The sequence below is a fragment of the Pinus tabuliformis genome, chromosome 2_1, assembly GCF_031772625.1.
Source record: "Pinus tabuliformis cultivar Carrire ecotype Pingquan chromosome 2_1, CPIR1, whole genome shotgun sequence".
Lineage (NCBI taxonomy): Eukaryota > Viridiplantae > Streptophyta > Pinopsida > Pinales > Pinaceae > Pinus > Pinus tabuliformis.
Genome location: NC_142299.1, coordinates 153,203,560 through 153,226,652, shown reverse-complemented (window position 1 = coordinate 153,226,652; position 23,093 = coordinate 153,203,560). Strand labels below are relative to the sequence as shown.

Sequence of the window (23,093 nt, the reverse complement as noted above, 5' to 3'; positions counted from 1 at the left end):
ATACCGCTGCTCGTGATCCAGTGGCACTGATCAAGTGCTATGGTTACATACAGTAGTCAGTGAGGTGGACAGCATCCATAGAAGACATAGTGAAGACCCAGTCCTACTATTTTAAACTCTATCTACTAGTGGAGGCCCAACCAACCAGAGGGGCAGAAGTAAAATGGAGGCCCATGCCATATTTTCAGCGTGTATGTCCCTTTTCACATGTTGTAAAGGTCAAAACAAGGCTCACTCCGACTGATCTCATTGTGAACAATGTATATCCGTTCACAGATCTGGATTGTATAATGTGTCTATCCTTATCCACATTTATTTTAAGATCTTGGATGATATGTGTGTTCCTGTACTTGATCTGTTCTGGTGAGGTGTATGAAATTACAGTAGGTGTTCCTGGTTCATACCACCCTTGTTGGATTGGTGACATGTTCTTATCCATCAATCGCTGGTTCGCATTGGAGTTTGTACCAGTTCTCTTGAGTGGTTCCTTCCCCTATGATGGAATATCCTAAGGCATATTAGTTAAAGCGTGTACTTCAGTTGTGGTAACAACTCACCTAGAGTTTCAGATGTGTAAGTACAAATGGGGAGGGTAACAACCAATCTCCTATTCAGTAGGAGCAAGCACATTTCATCTCTCCCCACAATGAATAACATCAATATAGTTGCCATTTCTCACCATTTGCAGTCTGGAGAGAGCTCATTTTCACAGCTTTCAAAGGGAAGTATTGCAGAGTAAGGGAAATATCACTAGAGGGTAAAGCATCAGAAGGGATGTGTTCACCTGGTATAATTTCACACAAGGTTAAATAGCAGATGAATATTTTGTCTGGTGTCATGGTAGACGAAGCTGGGAGTTTAATGCTACAAGATCAGAGACAACACAAGCAGAGATACTCCCTCACATCTAGCTCAAAACTCCCAGCATAGACACAAATTCATTCAATTAAATAAAGTGCAGAAGGGTAGTGAAAAAATATGTTGTTGATTTAGTAACACTCGGGATGCATATGTAATACCACATAGCAAAAAACAAATCACAATCTACATCACCAATGGTTTCACAGGTTTTAGCGAGTAGATATATAAATTAATGCCTTCCAAGAATGAGGCAATTCACACAGCAAAAGCTTGTCTACTGACACAAGGATAATTATGTCCATCAAACAAAACACACTAATACAAGCAACAGACACTAATAAATTTGACTCCGGGATAAAATACCACCCTTGCTTCTACCATGCAAAATACAAATGTGAATTGTGCACAATAACGACACCTATATTTGTAATTGTCACAGCAAATGACAGGAACATTTGTAGCAACATGCATACACTTTTACATTACCATGTTCTGCACTGAGCCTCCTACAGTACATTAACATGTTTTATACTGTGCCTCCGGTGCTTTGGAATACAGTCATACATACAACAGAGTGGCTTTAACATATCTACTCTTTTACGATATTCATGTAATTACCAATCCATAACTAATGAAATAAAGCTATTATGTTTTCAATGCACATGTCACAAGCATGGACCTTACAGTACCATGAACATCTTCAATCAACCACCATCTAATAACAAATTGTATATATACAATCAGATAGCATCTCTACATAGCACATTAAAGATGAACCTAGCAGCCGATCGAAGGCCTATCTTAATAATACCGTTTGAATTTTACAGTCCCACAGTCCCATGTTTTGCATAAATCCTAACTAATATGAGCGAAGGGATATTGTCCTTGCAAAATCGGGAGTAAAACTTTACTTCAAAGTGCCCTAAATTAAACGAGTTCAAATCATGCAAAAGTTGCAGCCAAACTATGACTGCAAATGGTTTATATAAACCTACTTGATAAGGCCTTAGTGGACCATACTGATGAGCTTTTCTAAAAACAACCAAACAACAGCTCAAAGAGTACAAAATACAATGTACAGTTCATGTGCTTTTGTTGCCTAAAAATTTGAAGTTTCTCAAATTACCACCAAAAGCACTGTCAAGAATACCACATGGACTGCCTGTTCGACTCCAAAAGCTATTCAATCACCACCAACTTGTCTTCTCCATGAATCTTCAACAATAAGCTCGTCAACACCCCAATCTTCGTAACTGAATAGTTTCCAAGAAATTGTTAGCAAATGTGGGAAATTGACATAACCAATGCATATCAAACATTCAAGTACAATCTTACTGCCTCTCTGCAAGACTAGTATTACATTGATATATGCTGAAAAGTTAAGGTCAATTATAACTAGTATACTTAACTGAACAGTTTCCAATAAATTATTAACGAATGTAGCAAATGTACATAACTAATCCATATCAAACATATTAGCACAAGAATCCGTGCATGAATTGTTCAAGTACCATCTTACTGCCTCTCTGAATGACCAATATTATATATCTACATTCTGAAAATTAAAGTCAGTTATAGCTAGCATACCTTCAAAGCAGGAGAATAGAAATGTCGAAGTGAATAAGAATATAGACACATCAGAGGAGGCAAGGAGTTTATGTTGTCTCCACTGCAAAGTGGTGGCTTGGTGATTGAAGGTCATTAGCACTTTGTAACAAAAGATGGAGCATTTTGTCCGTGACATTTTTTAAAGTTTGAGAGAAAACGATTTTAGGCCACATGTAGTAACATACTTTTCTCTGATTGATAGCTTAGTCAGGCAATGCAGGGTTGATGAAACAGACAAGCTATTTGAAAGGGTGTACAAGCTAAAAAAACTTGGTGCAGGGTAAGCAAGTGCTTGCCAATCCTGCTAAGGATGGACTTTGAGAGAAATAAGCTTATCAGCATGTACCCTGCAAATGAGAGTTGGAATTAGAAGTACGCAGTCCAAGTATTTGACAAAATGCACAAACCAAAAATATGTGGGCATAGACCATTATAATTGGCAACCCCAAAATGGTAATTCTGATGAAGCTCTGAAAAATGATCCACCAGGGGATCTTGCGGGAGTGAGATCTAATCCAGTCATCATTTCCAGCATTCTCTCATCATGTGCTGTGTGGTAGACTTCAATCAGGTTTCCATCCAACTCGGTATGGTGATGTTGTTTTATACACATCAAAAATTAATAATGGCACCTACAGAGCTATATAAAAAAAGAGGTTAATTTTGCAGGTTTTAATGACCTACCAGGTTTTATGCAAAAATAATGATATTGCACGAAGAGGAAATGCAAGAATCCATTCTTCCAAGCATGTTCATGCACTAATCCCTGGGGTAGCAAAAGCTTCAGGATGAATAACTTGAAGGTGTTCTCGGCATACAGAGTTTCTGTGAACTTGGCAGCTCTGGACGTGGAGCAGAGTCAAGTTTTTTTTCTCTGGCAGATATAATTCAATAAATCTCTCGGCTTAAAATGGGCTTCTATTGTTTTCTTTCAGAGAAACAGTCTGATTAGAGATTCACTTGACATATATGGGCCAAGACCTTGGTGAGATATCAAGAGTGATATAGTACCCAAATTTGGAATTTCAGTGGTTAGCACTGATATATGAAACAAGAATGGAGATACTTGAGAAATAACAAGTTAATGTTCGACTGGACCCCCCTGAAAGACTGATGCATGCTATTTGATGGACTGCATATGGAATATTTTGCTTTCAAAATATTCACTGGAGCAGTGTTGTTTGTGATGAGTTTAAAAACTTACTGATAGTGTTAATGCGCTTGCCATGCCACAATCTTTATCCTTTGTGCCTCCCTTGCATCTCTCCAATCTCAAGTTCCATTTTACTATTCAGAGTGTGACTTTCACTTCTAGAGGTTCAGAGAATAATTTGGCTATAAGAAGGCAATTTAAGTAGTGTGAAATTTCCAAATATCGATATTTAGGATCAGTTGGAATGCACTTTATATGTAACTGGAAATGTTCGTTCAAATTTCAGAGTCTTGTTAAAATAGAGTTCGGTGACCTCAGGAATCCAACATGGGTAGATCCCTGTGTTCTTCCTGGAGTGATGCATTATGATGGTGACCAGGCATGTGTATATTCATATTTCCTTTCTCATAACTGGAGAAAGTACCTCTAATGGATGAGAGAAATAATGCAGTGAGTATACTTTTAAAAAAGGAGTTTGTTTGCAACAATGTGTAAGAGATGGAGACAGCGTGCTTGCCATCTAGTGGGTGGGGGTTGCAAAATCATCTATGAATGCTATTACTGACAGGATATTTTCTTGAATGGGAATATTTGATCTCATTTTGGGAGATCTTTTTAAGGACAACAAATAACTATGGTTCTTGCTAAAGTAATCAGGACAAAACCACAGATATGTTGGGAAATACAGAAGATTGCATGACCATGTGTTACAATATCACACCTATCTTGGAACACTATAACTGTATGATTGATCTTTTTGGTTAGGCTGGACACTTTGATGAAGAAGGAGAATTTATTGAAAACATGCCAATTAAAAACCTATGTTACCGGATCCGTGGGGCCTAATGGCTGGATCTGCGGATCCCCGGATCGGAAACGGATTCGGATCCGGATCCGCAGAGATCCGCCTATCTTTCTTTTTGTGGGTAAAAAATCATCAACAGACGGGAGCACAGAATTCCAAAACGAGATATTCAATGCAAGTCAATGGAATGGTAACAAATAATTAATGAATCTGTTAGCGGAAATAAACTAGGGAGTTGCTGGGCGACATAAAATTTATTATTTTTATGTTGAACATATTGTAAATTTTAATACAAGACGCTATAAACTTTAATGCAAGTTCGTGGCGACATACAAGACGCTATAACGCTATAAACTTTAATGCAAGTTCGTATTTCTATGTTGACCATGTTATAAATTTTAATAGTATTAAAGACATTATAAATTTTATTATAAACTTTAATACACGTGACTGACGTGAACTCATATTTATTAAACTTTAATAGTATTAAAGACATTATAAACTTTAATACATGTGACGTGAACTCTTATTTATTTAGAAGGTATTTTAAAGTTCAGAAAGTAAGTTTATATTTTAATCAATTTTAAAGTTCCTTTTCAAGTTTAAAAGTAACTTTTCTAAAATAACTATAAGTTTAATAATTTGTTTAATATAAATAATTATAACTTAGTGTTTATGACGCATTAATTATATTATGATTAATTTAATAATTATTTTTAAAGTATTAAATTGGAGTTATATATTTAAAAAATCACATATGCTTTTTTACTTTTATATAAATTTAATTAATGTTTAATTAATATTTATAAATGATACATTAAGAATTATTTATATAATAATTATTTATTGTATGTAAAAATTATATATTAAAAAATTAGTATATGTTTTATTTTTAATATTTGTATAAATTTAATACGCGACTGCGCGCGACTGAGAGCGCATCCCTGAAGCCTGCGACTGCGTTTCAAGATGGATCCTCCGGATCCTCCCTGTGGGGGTCCGGATCTGCAAAGAGCATTCTCTAATCTGGTTAAATCTCTCCCCCCGCAGCGACCTCGACCAGCAGCAACAAAGTTTGTGAAGAAGCTTGATGTATTACAGGAAGTTCAACTGCCGCCTGCAACTCCACGCATGGCAGCCCTCTCTCTAGCAGAGAAAGGATTAATCGGACAGTTTACAGGGCTTTGGCCGTCGCCCAGAACAGTTCAAAGATGGGTCGAAAGGAACTGGTCGGACAAGATTCAAGGCAAAATAGCTATCAGATTTTGTGGCAGAGGATATTTTACATTTCATTTTGAGACCAAGGAGGATAAAGACTTAATATTCAGGAACGGACCATATTTTATGGACTCCAGGGGCCTCTACCTCAACAAATGGACTCCGGATTTCGACCCAGAACTTGACATTCCGAATGCTGTCACAGTTTAGGTAAGGCTGCCTCATCTTCCTCTTCACTGCTGGGGGGACGAATCAGTCAAAGCTATAGGGAATGCGGTGGGAAAATATATAGATCACAGCGAACCCAAAGACAACATGCAGGCATGTGCACGGATATGTGTCGAAGTCGATCTAGGTCGAAGACTGCCGGAGGCGATCAAGCTAAAAGTGGATGACTGGAGCCACATTCAGCAACTGGACTACGAGCAAATACCATTTAAATGAAAGGTATGTCACGAATACGGACACTTTGCAAATAGATGCACAAAAATTGTGAATGTTGACAATGATGAGCAAGAAGGCCAATGGGAACCAGTAAAAAAGAAAAAAACTTCTCCTTCCTCCAAACCTCCTGTGGATTCTGATGCCCCTGGATCCTCCAAGCAACATCCTCCTTCATCTCCCCCGCTGATACCCGATCCTCCACTTCCTCCCTCTTCTAATCCTTTTTCAATCCTTTCTGAGGCTGAATCGGGACCTGACATCCCCTCCCTTGAGCCCCCGCCTCAGCAATCGACTCCTTCCTCCATGCAGCCCCCTCCCCAGCAATTGACTCCTCCCTCCATGCAGCCCCCTCCTGAACCTCCCGTTTCGAGAATTACCAGGAGCTCTTCAAAGGATCATGGAGCGCCCAGTGATGTCCCAAAAAAGACAGGACCCGGAAGAAAATCAGCTAAGCAACAAAGGGATGAAAGTGCACAAAAAGATATAGCACTTGGCACTCAAACACCAATAGAGTCTTTTATACTTGGGCATATGGAAAAAGAGAACAGTAGCAAAGGACATGAGAGGCGAGCACCTCTCCACACATCAAGTATCTCATGATGAAAATACTATCTTGGAATAGCAGGGGATTGGGGCACCCCTCCAAGTTAGTGGCCCTCAAGGATCTGATTCACAGTGAGAAACCTGAAATCATACTTATACAAGAAACAAAGCAAGAGCAAGGTGAAATGAACAGAGTCATTAGTCAGCAAAAACACTTTTGTGGAATCATAAGTGAGGCAAGAGGAGCCTCAGGCGGTATAGCAACACTATGGGATAGCAACAAATGGTTGTGCAGCTCTTCAAATGTTCATCAAAATTGGATCCGAACTGCTCTGGACAGCAGAACCGGAGGCCAATCAGTGACAGTGTACAATGTGTATGCTCCAAACCAATATAGAGAAAAGGAGATATGCTGGGACACCCTGAAAGCAAACATAGATCAGGACCAGAACACCAATCTCATTGTAGCAGGAGACTTCAATCTAGTGCTGCATGCCAATGAAAAAAGAGGAGGTAACTTTACTCCTGACCCTTCCAGAAACCGGTTAGAGGTTATAATTCAGGATCATGATCTGGTGGATGTCAGACCCAAAAATCGTAAGTATACCTGGAGTAACCGAAGACTTGGAGCTAGCAACATCATGGAACGGCTGGACAGATTCCTTGTTAGTATAACATTCCTCTCCTCCTTTTCAACAGGCTATTCAAATATCCTCAATGGGTCGGCCTCTGATCATTATCCGATAACTTTAACTCTTCAAAGCCATTGCCCGCTAGGGCCCATACCATTCAAATATAGCTCAATATGGAACCGGATACCAGCTGCAAAAGAAGTGGTGCAGGCAACGTGGCTCCAACATGTAGAGGGATCCCCGAGTTATATCTGGGAGACAAAACTTAAACGACTTCGGCAAGCCTTAAAGAGCTGGGCAAAGAACAGTTATCAAGAGCCCAAGCTAAACAAACAAAAAATCAAACAAGAGTTAGAGGAGACACAACAGAGCATAGAAATGCAGGGGCTATCTCAGCAAAATAAAGATCAGGAGGGTAGACTCTATACACAGCTGAGCCAAATCCTTAGGGAGGAAGAAACAAAGTGGAGACTGAAATCAAGACAACTTTGGTTGCAGGAAGGGGATAAAAACACAGCTTATTTTCATAAGCAAGCCACTGTGGGAAAACTTAGAAACACAGTGAGCACAATAATGGACAATGAGGGGAACAGATATAGTACTCAGGACTCAATAAAGGAAGCAGCCACCAGGCATTTTTGTCAACTCCTAACTGAAGAAAAAGGTTCAGAAGACTACTCAGACATGCTCCAGTACTTACAGAAAGGGGTCACTCAAGATATGAACAACAAGCTTACAAAAGAAGTGGAAGAAGAGGAAATAAAGGCAGCTATTTGGAGTTTACATCCGGATAAGGCCCCAGGACCGGATGGTTTCCCTATTAGCTTCTATAGGGAACACTGGTCAATAATCAAAAAAGATCTCATAAAGATGATTCGATGGGTGATGAGAAAAGGTAAGATGGGGGGTTACACCAATTCCACCTACCTTGCCTTAATACCAAAAGAAAACCGCCCTTCATCTTTCTCGAGATTCCGGCCAATCTCATTATGCAACTCAGCCTACAAAATAATTTCGAAAATCTTGGCAGCCAGACTAAAACCTCTCCTTCCCTCCTTGATCTCTGAAAATCAAGGGGGCTTTCTCCCCAACAGGCACATTACAGATTCTATTCTTCTTGTTCAAGAGGCCATCCACTCAAGCTTAACCAGGAAAGAAAAAGGTTTTGTACTAAAGCTGGATCTTGCAAATGCTTTTCATAGGGTAAGGCACTCCTATCTGTATGATGTTCTTCATAAAATTGGTTTTGATTCTTCCTTCATATCTATGATTGCAGCTTGTATAACTGGACCGTGGATCTCCCCCTTAATAAATGGAAGACCATGTGCGGCCTTCCAATCATCCCGTGGCCTCAGACAAGGCTACCCGCTGTATCCCTATTTGTTCATCCTTATGGCTGAATCATTCAGTCAAGCCTTGGACTATAACAGGAGAGTAGGATTAATCACTGGAATCAAGATTGAACATGGAGCAAAGAACATCAACCACTCTCAGTTTGCGGACGACACTCTGCTGATAGGAGGAGCATCAATAACAATAGCAAGGAGATTTAAAAAGCTCTTGGACCAATTCATGGATTACTCAGGAGGAAAAGTCAATCAGATAAAAAGTTGCATATACGGATGGAATACTGCAAATCACACCATCCACAGCATAGCAAGTGTATTTGGAGTTACTTGCAATCTAACCTGGAATCACTTCTCCTATTTAGGGATGCCAGTGAGTTTGGGCCCTCTAAAAGCCGACATATGGAATGAGATACTGGATAAAATAAAGAGGAAAGTGCAACAATGGGGCACAATGTGGCTAAACCCAGCTGGAAGGTTAATTCTTCTAAAATCAGGTATTGCTTCTCTCCCTATATATCGTTTCTCTTTATACCATGCTCCACCTGTTTTCCATCAAAAAATGGAAAAATTACTCAGGCACTTCCTTTGGCAAGGAGGGAAAACAGATAAAAGCAAATTTAATCTAGTCAGCTGGAAGAACATCATCCAATCTCAGGAGAAAGGAGGATTGGGCATCAAGTCCCAACGCTTCTCAATTTGGCCCTAGGAGCAAAAATTGTATGGGGACTGATCACCGGGCCGACAGTGTGGTGGAAGAAGGTTTTGGAGGCCAAATACCTAAATTGTACAAGGCAGCAGCTTTTGGAGTCTAATATACCCAATAGAGATTGTACAAAGATCTGGCATCTTTGCAAGAAGGCAATACCTTTCATGAATCAAAACATATCTAAAGTACCAGGTGGGGGAAACAGTATCAATTTCTCCTTAGGCAAAATCCTGGGACAGCAACCTATTGGAGCAAAAGCAGAGGCAAAGCCAATCATAAACTGGCTCAATGATAAAGGTCTCCACCATCTGTCCCAAATATCAAAATGGGATGCCCATACTCATGCCTGGATAGGTTGGAGCTTTCCGGACCCTCCCAATGTTTTGAATAATAGTCTCACTGTCCTAAAAATGCTCCTGCACAGCAAAGCTCCGGTTCAAGAAGATGCACTGAATGGGTATAGATGGGATCCATCTGGAACACAATACAAGGTTAAAGCGGGACATCAATATCTTTGTGACAGCACCTATCAACAAGAATCCTGGAACCACTGGAAAATAGTATGGAGAGCGGAGGCTCCCCCCAACGTCAAGTTCTTCTTTTGGCTTCTCCTGAAAGGGAAAACATTAACAGCGGAGAATTTAAGAAAGAGAGGCATAATGGGCCCATCCAGGTGTCCAAATTGCTGTAGATCAGAGGAAACAATGCAGCACTTATTTATTGATTGCCCGGTTGCTGGTGCTTGCTGGAAGGAAATGGCCTCAATAGGAGAATCACCATGGGAACCCCAGAACACAATTGCAGAAACAGTCTACAAATGGAGGAAGAACTGCCCTTGGAAGGAGAAAAGAAGCCAACTGGCCCAAAGGGTATGGAACACCATACCTCTCACTCTTTTATGGCGCCTCTGGCTGGCGCGAAATGGCAAGGTCTTCCAAGAAAAAGGATTCAGCATCAGGAAAATTTGCCATAAGGCCAAAATGTTGGCTTTAGAATCAATAACAAATCACACCAATGGCAAAGTTAATGCAACAAATTACAGTGCAGAGGAGAGAAATTTTCTCAGCTTCGTACTGGAGAATATCTCCAGTGCTCAGGAAACCAGCAGGAAAGGGACCAAGGTGAAGGAAGTAAACAGTGTATGGAGACTGCGATTGAAAGAAGAGGAACTCTCTCAGTGGATGAGCAATTGTAATAAATTCTGCCTATTCTTCGATGGTGCATCAAAGTCGAACCCTGGTATAGCAGGTGCAGGAGGTCTTATTTGCAATGCAAACGGGGACTGTATCCTTCACTATGAATGGGGGCTAGGGGAGAACTCCAATAATAGAGCCGAAGGACTAGCCCTGTATCAGGGGCTCAACCAATTAATCAAGCTCGGGATAAAGAAGGCAACAGTGTTTGGAGATTCATCCATAATCATCAAACTTATGGCGCACCGGCAGAGCACTCCAAACATACTCCTCCAGCAGATAAATCGGCGAAATCAACTCCTACACGAAACAATGGAAGATGTAAGCTACTATCACATACTCTGCAGCCTGAACAAAGAAGCGGATAAGTATGCCAACAGGGCATGTGTTAGAACCGTTGGCAGTCTGTGCTGTAACGACAACGTGTCGTTCCAACCACTCCCATGACCGTCTCAAATCAAGTCAACAGCGAGCGGTTCCCAGCTGACAGAAACAGTGGGATCGCTCAAGTAATCCATGCCGGCGACAGCATCAGGAATGTGGAGAGGATTTTGCCCGGATATGCAAGCAGGAACCTGTCTAGAAACGTGAAATGGCACAGGCTCTCAAGCGAGGATCGTCCTTTCAGATCGAACCTCCATACCAAGCAAGATATGCACCTGAACACACAGCGGGTCAGCAATAATCCCAAGACAGTCAGGTTGATAGCTTCCCGCCTCCGAAGCAAGCACTCTGATTCTATAAATGCAATAGCGAACAGCGCTCAATATCGCATCAAGCATAGTGGTTTGGGTGAATATTGGCACAGCATTTGGCAAAGTGCGCAATTCTTCACTGCTAGAACCACAGTAGCAGCCTCGCTCAGCTACGTTAGTGTCTCAGAGTCTCGAATTTTAGTGGCCAGTATACCAAACAGGGCGTTGCCGGAGACAAAGATGAACCGAACAGAGGATTGTCTTCATTGCGCAGATCTCCAAGCGGAATTTGAGGAGCTGAGAGCGCAGCAGCGCATTATGGAAGACCAGGTCAAGAGTCTGGAAACAAGAATGGAGGATCAGTATAGAATATTGAATGAGAAATACAGGGCAGAAATCAATCTCTTTCTGCATAGAGTTTCTTCTCTCTATGAACAGTTCAGAAATCTGGCAAACCGTTGTAGTCATGCAGAAGAATCGATTGCAATCCTCCAGTACATGATGGATAAGAAGAACAAGGCCGCCCCCAGCTCCTCCAGTGCAAAACAAGTCGATCCTGACCCAAATCCAAAAGAGTCCACAGCTAGGCAGATCAGCGACATTGAAATAGACTAATTATGATGTGTAGATGTAAATTTTGGTCTCTGCAGTTTGTTAGAATTTACAGTAGTTTAGAAAGTTTTAGAGGCAAAAATACTAGTACAAGGATCAAGGAATGGAACTTTTTTGTAATTCCTTTGATCCGTGATAACCAGAAACTTTTGTATGCACGGAGAACTGACTCCTTTTTCAGTCCATAATATAGCATCCGAAATTTGTCTAAAAAAAAAATTTGTATAAATTTAGTTTTTATTTTTATATTTATATAAATTTTAAATTTAAAAATTATAAAATATTTTATATTTGCTAGTACTTGCCGTTTCTTTGCCGTTTCCGGATCCTAGGTTTTCAAAAAACTGGCGGATCCGTATCCGGATCCGGATCCGGATCCGAATCCTGGTAACTTAGTTAAAAACTAATGCTACTATACAGATTTGTTTACTAGGTGACTGCAGAATACATAATCATAACAAGCTAGCAGAACAAGTATCAGAACACGTTTTTGAGTTGGACTCTATATTAGTTACACATTATGCACTTCTTTCAAATATTGAAAACTTACAACAACAAAAAATGATGAAAGATAAAGGGGTGAAAAGGATACCAGATGCAATTGGATTGACGTCACTAGGAAGGTGGACAAATTTGATGCAGGAGAGACATGTCACGTCCACAAACACAAGATATTTGTGCTGAGTTGGATAGATTGTCTTTGGAGACAAAGGCAATTGGGTATGTTCTAATACAAGTTTTGCACTAAGGTAATTGGAGAAAGTCATTACTTTCTTGTAGCACTCATGACATCACATGCTTCTCAAACAATAAATATATTGTAAAGAATTATGTAGACTGTTTTGGCTGACAAAACTTTTATGACTTGGATAAAGCAGATGATAGCATTAACTGTAATAAGTCTCATCAGAAGAAGATTAATGTTCATGGGTTTTGTGGCCATGCATCAGTTTTAAAAAAGATACATTGTACATGACCATATGAAAATTCTCAAAACACTGAACGAATCACTCAGGATATCAGCCTATCCGGGTTGCCACCACAATATTGGACTAAGGCATGTTGTGTTTGATTACATGTTTAAGCCAGTTATTGTCAGAGTCCCCTATTGACTTTCCTCTTGCCTGGTATGAAATGAAGATAAGATAATTTATAAATGTCCAACTAATGACAACAAAAGTGGGTCAAAGGGACTGCTGAGTACAATGATGTCATCAAAAAGCAAGAGTACCAAAGAGGTGAATTAATGAAGCCCACTTTATCCTTCCCTGAGATTTGGCTTTAAAAGTCTTTCATCGATTCAGTAGAGTCAACCTCACAACAATGGTATCAAAATCCTACTGATATGTTTCATCTACAGTCCATTTTCATTGGCACTTGAAAGAGTGACCAATTTCATGCCAACAGGATTGAGTTAAGCTTGTTTGTCAAAGCTACAAATTGTTAGTGATTATTGTGATGATAGAAAAATAGGTCTATTAGTTATTTCCTAATGCCCAGATTTACATTGAGACAATAATTTTGAACGGTACACAGGGATGCATTCAGAGCCTTAAAATTTCATCATGGAATACTGTTAAAACTGTAGCTTTGAAGGTGATTCTCCATTGGTCATTAATTTAATTTATTTTTACTTTATTGGCCAATTTTTTATGAAGTTAAAAAGGGTCAACAGAAGATTATATCGTAACCATAGATCTCCATCACTTTGGAGATTAAGTCAATAAAATTCATGTCATAAAATTCAGATCTGAAACAATTATTTATTTCTGTTCTGGGTATATTTTATGGACATTAAAATCTGACCTAAGTTAAAAATAAAACTAACAAATACAAGGCAGGGATTCTTACAAAGCTGGAAACATACCATGCAGTTATCCACAAAAATTTCAAAGAAATCAAAAGCTCTACTGTGAAATGAAGGCAAAATCCAGATTGCCAACTCCCTCTAGTAGATCAGCAGTCATCAGTCTATTATGTAAAAAAGGTGAAAGAATCATGCAAGCTTTTAAGGGTGGCAATGAAGAAGGGATTGTCACAATTGAAGCTGCTTGCACAGTAGTAATCAATGGCCAGTGCAAATAAGGCTGTTTTGATAAAGATTTAGACCTATGCAAGGAAATTGAATTAAAAGACACTATTCCTCACGAGGTCAGATAAAATGCAATAACCATAATACCTTCCAAAGAAGGCTGCCTGGTAGAAGAATTCAAATTATTCCCACTCCTGCTATTTTATACTCTTATGTGGTCTCTACGAGGAATACATCTGTGTTGAGGGCAATGCTGAACATGCCTCTGATCTATTTAACAAAAAGGGGCAATCATTGAGGAGTTTTCTGAATGAAATTAATGAATCTGGCTATCATGATCTCCCAAGGAACAGAGGTTACCAATAAGAGAATTGTTGTGAAAATGATGAAATTAAGACTATCAAAAGAGACAGAATGCATGTAAAACGGTCCCAAACATAGGCATGGGCAATGGAAGTAAGCCCCTAAGAAAGATTGAGACTACCACAATCAAATCTAAAAGCTATGTACTCTGAGCATGTCATATACTTGTTTGAATCTGATTGATATAATGAATCCATTTATATTCTTATTGAAATTTTGGAAGATGACTCGTATTGTCATATGTCTGCAACACAGGTGGGATGATGAATGTGTCCAGAGGGGGCATATGATGAGAACTGGAGTCAGTTTCCAAATGACTGGCAAGAGAACCCTGAAGTCCTAAGCCCTTATTGGTAGCATCACAACATAGAAGGGGTTGGATATCCCAAGGGACTGAGCTTGCAGAGAAGACAATTGCCCAAGTGTTGTCGATGATTGTTAAATTGCAACATGATTAATATTACTAGAAAAGTAGACCGGGGACAATGTTATTTTAAGGGGGAAGGAATATAATACCCCTTATGAAACCCAGAAGATGACATATGCATTGATGCTTCATGTGCAAGGAGGAACCAATGCCCATTCACAAGGTGACCAACTACCGAGCATGCAACAATGTAAGGCCCGTAAAGCCAAAATGATGTGGTAAGTTGCCATTTGGTTTATATTGGAAACTAACATAAAATAATAATAATTTATTAAGGTGCATTTATAACTTCATAGGAGCAACACAGGGGCAATGAAATAATGTGTGGGGAAGCAATATGAGTTCAAGAATTAACATTTTATTCAGCTGCCATATGTATCTCCCCAAGCCTTTCAATTATTATGTCTTAGGTGTTCCATAAGTGTTACTGTTTCCCCGAGTTTTTTGGGAGGGCTCATGCTAACCATGTAAATGCAGAGTTCATACAAACTCTTACGAAGAGGGGATTCAATCATTTAGCCAGAGGGGAATTCATTTCATGCATGCACTGAGGTTGAGTATGCTGGAGAGCAAGGAGACTGTAATGTTCCCAAGAAATTATTGCCCAGGAGACGAGGTAGTCTATCGATCCCTGTAGGATATAGTCCTTGATAGAGGGGAAAACCAAAAAATACTGAATATTTGGGCAAGTTTTGGGGAAGCTGGGCAGAGAATTTCATTCAATTATTTAAGGAGAAAATCCACTAAAGGAAATCTATAAATACAAGAGGGTTGTTATCCCCTGTTTTTCTTGAGCCTCAGGCTCTGAGGGTTTTAGGACCCCTTTTTCCCTTGAGCCTCAGGCTCTGAGGGTTTTAGGACCCCTTTTTCCCAATCAATTTCGGTGGCAAAAGATTCCACCCTAGTTGATAAACTTATTTCCTCTTTATTTTTCCTATTTTTCTACTTTGTTCTGGTACAGATTATTGAAGGAATCTTTCTGGTCTGAGAAAGGTCGTCAAATCCATCATATCTTCTCTAAGGGAAGCACCTGAAGCAAATCTGAATTCTCCCGGAGGCTCTGCGAAATTATCTTGAAGTCAACTATAGCAAAGTCCTGGACAGATCCAATCTGAGGCCATTCAAATTTGTTCTCTGGTTGATAAGAGTATTTTCCTGAGGCAGACGGCATATTTGATATTCTGTGTTCAAATAATACAGACCAAATTTCTGCAATCTTTCTGAGTCAAAACTCAGATCCTATACTCATCCTGTGACAGGCCAAGACTACAGAACTGATCATGTAAAGTCCTGAAGTGATTTTCATTGGAAGTGGCACTTACACAATGTGGTGCCTATAGCTGGGAGAAACTGCTCTATGAAAATATTTTCCCGAGCATATTCACTAAATAGATAAGTAATTTGGTTGTTCCAGTTCATAGGTTGATAATTGATGTTTGTGGAACTGCTGTGTTTGAAAATATGTGCTTTTGTGTTTATTTGGGAAATGCAAGCCTGGAATTTCACATAAATTCAGGATTATGATCCGTTATGTCAGGAAGATGTTTAAGTGCAAGTTTTAAGACAGCTACAGCTGCCTATGTGCGATGCAGAGGGCTTAATTCTACCTCTGCTATGAAAAACAAGCTTCAGCTATGCCAAGTGTATGTAGAATTGGTTTTGTGGGCACGAAAAAGATGCCAGAACAATGGACAGTTGTAATATTCTCCATGGAAAATTATTCCCTCAGTATGCTGTCCATGTTTCTCCTGTATCAGGGTTCAACAGTTAATGTGTAATGTATTCGGCAGTTCATACAAATTACTGGAACGAATGACTGCATACATTGGTAAGGAAAGAATTTGGCATGAGCAATGTTATTTCCATTAATAATTTATATCTGCCTGATAATTTTATTTTACATTGTCGATTTGACTTTTAGATTCGGCCTCACGAATGCTGAACAGAAGGAAACAAACCTTGATGATAGTGCTGGATGCCCAAGGAGGGCATCCAGGGACATTACAAATTTACAACTCCATTCGACTAAAGCAATGTACAATTATCTCACCTTCCATCAGGCAAATATCGGCGAATCGTAAAAGGAATCTTCCGCTCTCTGAGTTCTTTCATTGCAATCTTCAATCACCCAAGAAAAAAGAAAACTATTTCAAACTCTTTCATTGGCAAAAGATAAAGATTAATGATCAGAATGTGCATTTCAAAGATGAAATCCAACGCATAATGACTAGAAATTCGTTCAAAATAGAAAAAGAAAAGGAATAAAACATAGATCTGCCAAAAAAAATATACCTCCAGTGGATCAGTCTCGCCTTCAAGTTCAACCATGACAGGCGCATTCATGCTGCCACAGGCAAATGTCAAGTTCATGAACGGAATTTGTTATTCTTGAACTAAGATGTAACCCGAGCATTCTGGAACTAGAGCTCTCTAAATTAATGATTAATCCTACAGTCCCATGCTTTACCAGAAACGAGAAACGGAAAAAGAAACAGTGCAAGAGGGTTTCTGGCCATAAGAAACTTGAAACCATGTCCCCTCTCCCAAAACATATATTATACATAATAAATTGATTAGTAACGAATTTGTAGGGTCCAGAAGAGACTTAACCACCATAAATAGCCTATTGACACATACCTGATCTGCAATGCTCGGGTGCCTAGTATTCTAGCACGCTCATATTTGGTCATGAACTTCGAGGTTTTCCGGGGTTTTGCGATCGGCTGTTCCTGTTCTGCAGGCTCTTTATCGGCCCCTCCAAGCGTATCAACGGGAACTTCTTCGTGTTCATCTTCCTCTGCAGCTACCTCTTCCTGCAGAAGATAAAATTTCGAAAGCCCAAGAACCCACGACAATTTCAGCATAGATTTAACCCTGGCAGAGAAGGGTTTCCCCCGGTTTTCGTTTTGACTATAAATCACAAAAAGACAAAAGGAAAATAGATAACAGCATACCTCAATATCAGGTTCGGGAGGCTCCTCTTCGTATCTGCACGAATTTAAAACCACAAATTTATCAAACCAAGGGGCGTTTAGAATCAGTCTCACAATGTCAGTCGCGTCAACGTTCTCAATAACCTTCTATGTCAGAAACCTCTAAATTAGCACGCACAGATAAATACTCAATAAAACCTCGAAACCCTGTAAAACATTCTGTCCCAAAAGAGTATCCATGAAAATCCTCTCTTGTCAGTTCATGCAACCCTCACTGACACATATCTTAGTAAATTACTTGTTACGAACCTTTTTCTAAGAAAGTAAAAAGATATTCCCGTAAATCCTTGGGTATGCATGCAGCAAAATTATAAGTCTGAACAAAATAATATGAAGACGTTCATCTAAGGTGAAGCGATGCGAAGCGCCATCTTACCCGACATCTCCTCCGTCGAAGTCATTGTAGTCCTCGTCCGCCATGGCTGAGTTCGAGAGCTGTGATCACAGCACAGTAAACACAGGACAGCTCACGTTATACTGCGTATATAGACTGCCTTTGACTTCAAAAATATCGACCTTGCAGGTTTAAATTGTGATGGCCCTTGTGAGGGTGAGCAATCGCAAAGGAATAATTTCTTTGGTATCGATTACTTAAAAGGACAACGAGGTCACTCTCCCCAAAATGAAAGTGAGGTCTTCCCAAACTATTAGGGTAAGCAAAGAGTTATGGAATAATTTTTTATTATTTTTTTTTTATTTTAATCATGAAGCATGACTTGAAAGAGGACAAGACAGCATAGTGTGGAGAGGCCTTAATTTTACTTTGACAAGTGTTTAGTTGTGGGGTCTTTTTATAATAATGGATTCTTTGGCATATTGTTATTTCAAGGATTAAATAGAGGGGACAATGCTAGTTGGCTTGGAGTCCTCAAAAAGGTTGGAGGGGGTTTGCAATCTCAAAGTAATTGATTAGTAAGGTGGATAGCATTTGAAACTAAATTAAGTTCGGGAAATTCATGTTATAGTGTTAAGTCAAAATGATAAATGTGTTTGTATGTGACAAAATTAACCCCTAAGTGGCTCAGGGATGGGTTTTTAATTTTTTATTGTATTTTATATTATCACTTGTTATGAATATGATATTAGGTTTCATCGATAGCTTGCCATTAAGGTTGCATTTCTCATTCATGATTTAACCTTACCATGTAACCAGGCACTTTTTCTAATCTTGAAGTGTTGTCAATTTAACAAAATAACTTTACCCTATTATTTGTTGGAAGTGATTTCTTTCACTCAAGACTTGTCATCCTCAATTATTAGACCATCAAGTTTTTTGCACTAAAATTTAGATTCTCTAGTGATACAAAATGTGCTCACTTTCTAAAAAGTCAATTTTTGAATGATATAGGGGCATTATTCCAACAATCTATTTTCCCGTGGTAAGGGCTACGTGTATCACTTGAGATTTCATTTTTCTAGTGATACATGGTCACATATCACTCTGGATTTTATTTCAATGATACAGAGTCTTATACCTTGCTCACATTCTCACCTCTTTAATGATATTTATTGGTGTACAGCTCCAACTACTTCTCCAACAACGTGAAGTTGTGTATCACACTAGATCGCACATCTTAGGTGAACAAGATCATGTATCATGCAAAACAAGTTTTTTCCAATAATATAAGGATAAAATTTCCTCCACAATGTATACATGTCAGTGATAGTAATACAAAGGTCGAATTTCCTCCATAGTGTATATCTATCAAGGATAATGGGAATGAACCCATTGCTTAAGATTTTAGGTGTTCTAATGATATAAATACATTATTAGTGTGCAAAGGAATGAAGTTTACTCAACAATAAAAACTAAGGCACAAGGTTCTCAACAAAAGTGAGCCCAATGATTGTTCAAGGTAATGCATAGGGTTTCCAAGGTAAGGTTTGTCTCGTGTCAATACAAGGTTCCATCACTTGGACGATCTTAACACTTTATCATTTGAGTCTAAGTATGTTCTTGCCTCCAACATCATAATTTACACTGGAACCATGTAGGACCTTGACCTCATACCAAATTCATGTTTGCGATGATTAGATAAATAATTAAATGTCTATAAATGCTTGTAGGCAGACATACACATTGTCATAACTCGATTTCTATGGTTAACAAGTATTTATTTTAGCAAAGAAGGTACACAACTGGATCAATTCCTAACTTGGTTGATGCCAAGCCTTTACAAGCATATCCACACATTTATCAACCATTCTTATAGTTACCAGATTTCATCATTTCCAAACTCTAAATTTTACAACGCAAGGTGAGCTTTTATACGATGTACAATTACAAAGGTTGCCCCTTTATCAAACATGTAAATTGTTAATCAAGCCATCTTGAAATCTTATTAGCCTCGAGATCTCATGAATTGTAGCATGCAACACTTATGACAGCTCCCTTGAAACATCGATATGGATTTTCTTAATAAATAGAAAGGCAAAATGTCGAAACAGAGAGGCTTGTAATTTGTAAGGCACCCAACCCCTTAAACCCTAACTAAGGTTACGAAGTTTATCTAGACCCAACCTTCAAGGTTAATTATGAAGGTGGGGCTATCAATAGTTGTCTTTCTTCAATCACCTCAAATCATATATATAATATCACCATCATCTTCTATACATTAAGAGCTTTCCAAGGATATAAATCTCATCTCAAACCAAGCTTTTGGCACAAAGTTATGCCCCTTTGAAGGTCTATCCAAACCAGGATCGACGTCGACATTCGCACCAAACCACATGGTTGACATGTGGCAATTTCTGGCCATGTTCCATCCCTACATTGGCCCACATCCTCTACCAGACCATGTCATTCTGCCACATGAACGCCAATTACCATATCAAGCTTATTTTCTATTAAGAGAAAAGTTGAATATCAACTGCTCAACCTCCCAATACTCGACCCTCAAGCTCTAGATACATAGTAGTAGTTGAAAATAAATGCATCTCTGCTAACTGAGAAAGTTTTGGGTTCTGTTAGTACCAAGGGGTAAGTCTGATACAAAGGTCCTAATCCTTCCAGAAGGCAAACATCTTGATGGCCTAATATCTAAGTCACCTTCTCCTCAACTACCATCTAACATTTGCCTTAGTACCACAACATCTTAAGTATACATCAATCTACCATGTCACCTTATCACATGGATTCCACGCCATGCCATGTCATTAGGGGCCATATGCCATGCCACAAGAAATGGCATGTCATGTGGACATGCCACGTCACTCTGCATCAATGTCATGTCAATCATGTCACCATGCCATGTTATGACATGTCAGGCCTACATCGGGCCTAACAATATCAGGGAGGTAGGCTTGAAAGCCACCTTTGAATCTCTCGATAGTCGACCTCTAACCACTTGGCACATTCCAAGTGACTAGAAAATGTTCGCAACATTTAATGTGGGGTTGACCTCCATAATTATCGGGGAAGGAAGCCTAACCGCTAGCCCCACATCTCCTTAATATGATGGCTTGAAGCCCTTATGGATCATTTTATAGTCATAACACATGTCGAACATGTGACCAAGTGCGAGGGTGAAAAACTTCTAACCCCCAAACTTGAGATTAGATCCCTAAATTTTTTGATATCCCAAAGTCAATGGCCTAAAATCATAACACACCAACAAATGACAAAATGGCTCTCGTCTATCAACATACTTGTCGGAAACATCAATATCAAGGGTTCTATGTGGCCATTTCGATGAAGCACCTAATGTGGGACTCAATAGCTTAATAGCCCCTTCTTATTGTCAGATCTTCGTCATAGCTCGTGATGGCCATGTGATCAAGGATTAGGGCTAGGGACTTCCATCCCCAAAAATCTAAAAGTTTCTAGGCTTGTCCATGGTCTAAGTTCAATTCTGACAAGGCAAAAACTTACCCAACTTATTTTTGAAGACTTAAGGATCCTCGACGGCCTCAAGGGCATTCCCAAATCTCTAGTTCTAATCAGGTAGGTTCAAGAGGAACACAAGAATCGCCCATGGCCTAATCCTCTCCTAATTGAAAATGGCTTCCTCGTTATCAATTCACTTACAGAACAGGGAGTCTAGGGTGTTGAATTATCTCTTGCAAAGATGGACTTCCACCCTTCTCAATCAAAACAATGAAACAATAGTTATCCTAACTCACCTTTGACCTGGAAAAGGCCAACCTTACTAATAAAATATAAGAAGAGCCTTGGGGGATCAAAATAGCTTACACATCAAACCTCATAATAACTCTATCCAACTCTTTCCTCATAGACCATTAGTAGATCATTATCATAGCCTTCAACTCACCACTATATAGTGTTGGTTCTAACAATCACACATAGAGAAGCTACTATCCTAATTTGTCTTCGAAAGGAACAAGGTTCCCTAAGCAAGAGGAACCCTTGAGACTTCTCATTATGCATTACATTGAGACTACTACAAGCGTCAATAATAAATAATATCACTAAACTTACGATTTATCCTTATAAGAAGTAGTAGCTAGAGACCAAGCATAATTACACCTTGACTCAGTATACAATATTCAACTTATTACTTATATATATATATTGGAAATGATCGTCATTAATTTCGATCTATAATCTTTCTAACATGCATAATGATCCAATCATGACACTTTTAGGAAAAATTAGAGCCAATTTACAATTGTTATAACCAATTCTACCCTTACATTTTATGAACAGATAACGTCTAGATGTCATAGGTAACATGTGTGGAAGTTCATCTTTGCATACAACATTTATTCATGAGAGATGCATAAGTTAATCATTTAATAAATTGCACCATGCACTTAGCTCATTACTTATGCATATTCAATAAAACATCATAACACTATTCATCTTATTACTACCACACTCACAGTGGTTCAATGTCACAAAATTCATAAAGTATTGAACAACAATTTGTTCCATTAACATAGGATAAATCGCACCTACCTGAATCACTTAAATTGGTCGGAAATAGAAGGGAGGACTACTCCCAACCAATTGTAGGCATAGCTTTGTTGTAGGTTTATCGTAGCTAGCCACCCGCAAGCCAAATTTGATGCCTTAAGGGAAACTTCGCTCGAGGTTTTATAGAATTCCCTTCAAAGGATGTGAAGGCTAATCTCCTTCATATGCAAGGTTTTGGGTTTTGTTATCACCCCCCCTTCTCTTTTCATCTATGTATGTGTTGTTTGTTTGTTCTATCTTCTATGCTCTTGGAGCTCTATGCTCAACCATATGAGTTTCTCTTTTATCTTCTGAATTAGTTGCTTCTCCCCTCTCCGCTCTTTTGCTCTCCGCACTTCTCTTTGTCTTATTCATGAGTGTTCTTTGTCCACTTTTCTTCGTCTTTTTTTTTCTATCACATGTTAACCTATTTCATGATTTTTTGTTGAAATTGCCCATAGGGTCATGTCAGAACCTTATGATTAATTCCAAAAGTCTTCTAGTGGTAAGCTACCCATACCTTTGAGCAATTTGGTACGACTTC

The 23,093-nt window shown here is 39.1% G+C and overlaps 1 protein-coding gene across 1 annotated transcript; it reads right to left on the bottom strand.

The window, feature by feature from the left end:
• Nucleotides 1-1,558: 1,558 nt before the first annotated feature.
• Nucleotides 1,559-18,266, bottom strand: LOC149199197 (DNA-directed RNA polymerases II and V subunit 6B-like). Its single transcript, XM_089402337.1, has 6 exons — nucleotides 18,011-18,266; nucleotides 17,596-17,629; nucleotides 17,279-17,454; nucleotides 16,934-16,985; nucleotides 16,692-16,759; nucleotides 1,559-2,114 (listed from the first exon to the last, which is right to left on the bottom strand). The coding sequence occupies exons 1-6, from the start codon at nucleotides 18,052-18,054 to the stop codon at nucleotides 2,045-2,047; spliced, it is 444 nt and encodes a 147-aa protein (XP_089258463.1). The 5' UTR covers nucleotides 18,055-18,266; the 3' UTR covers nucleotides 1,559-2,044.
• Nucleotides 18,267-23,093: the final 4,827 nt, after the last annotated feature.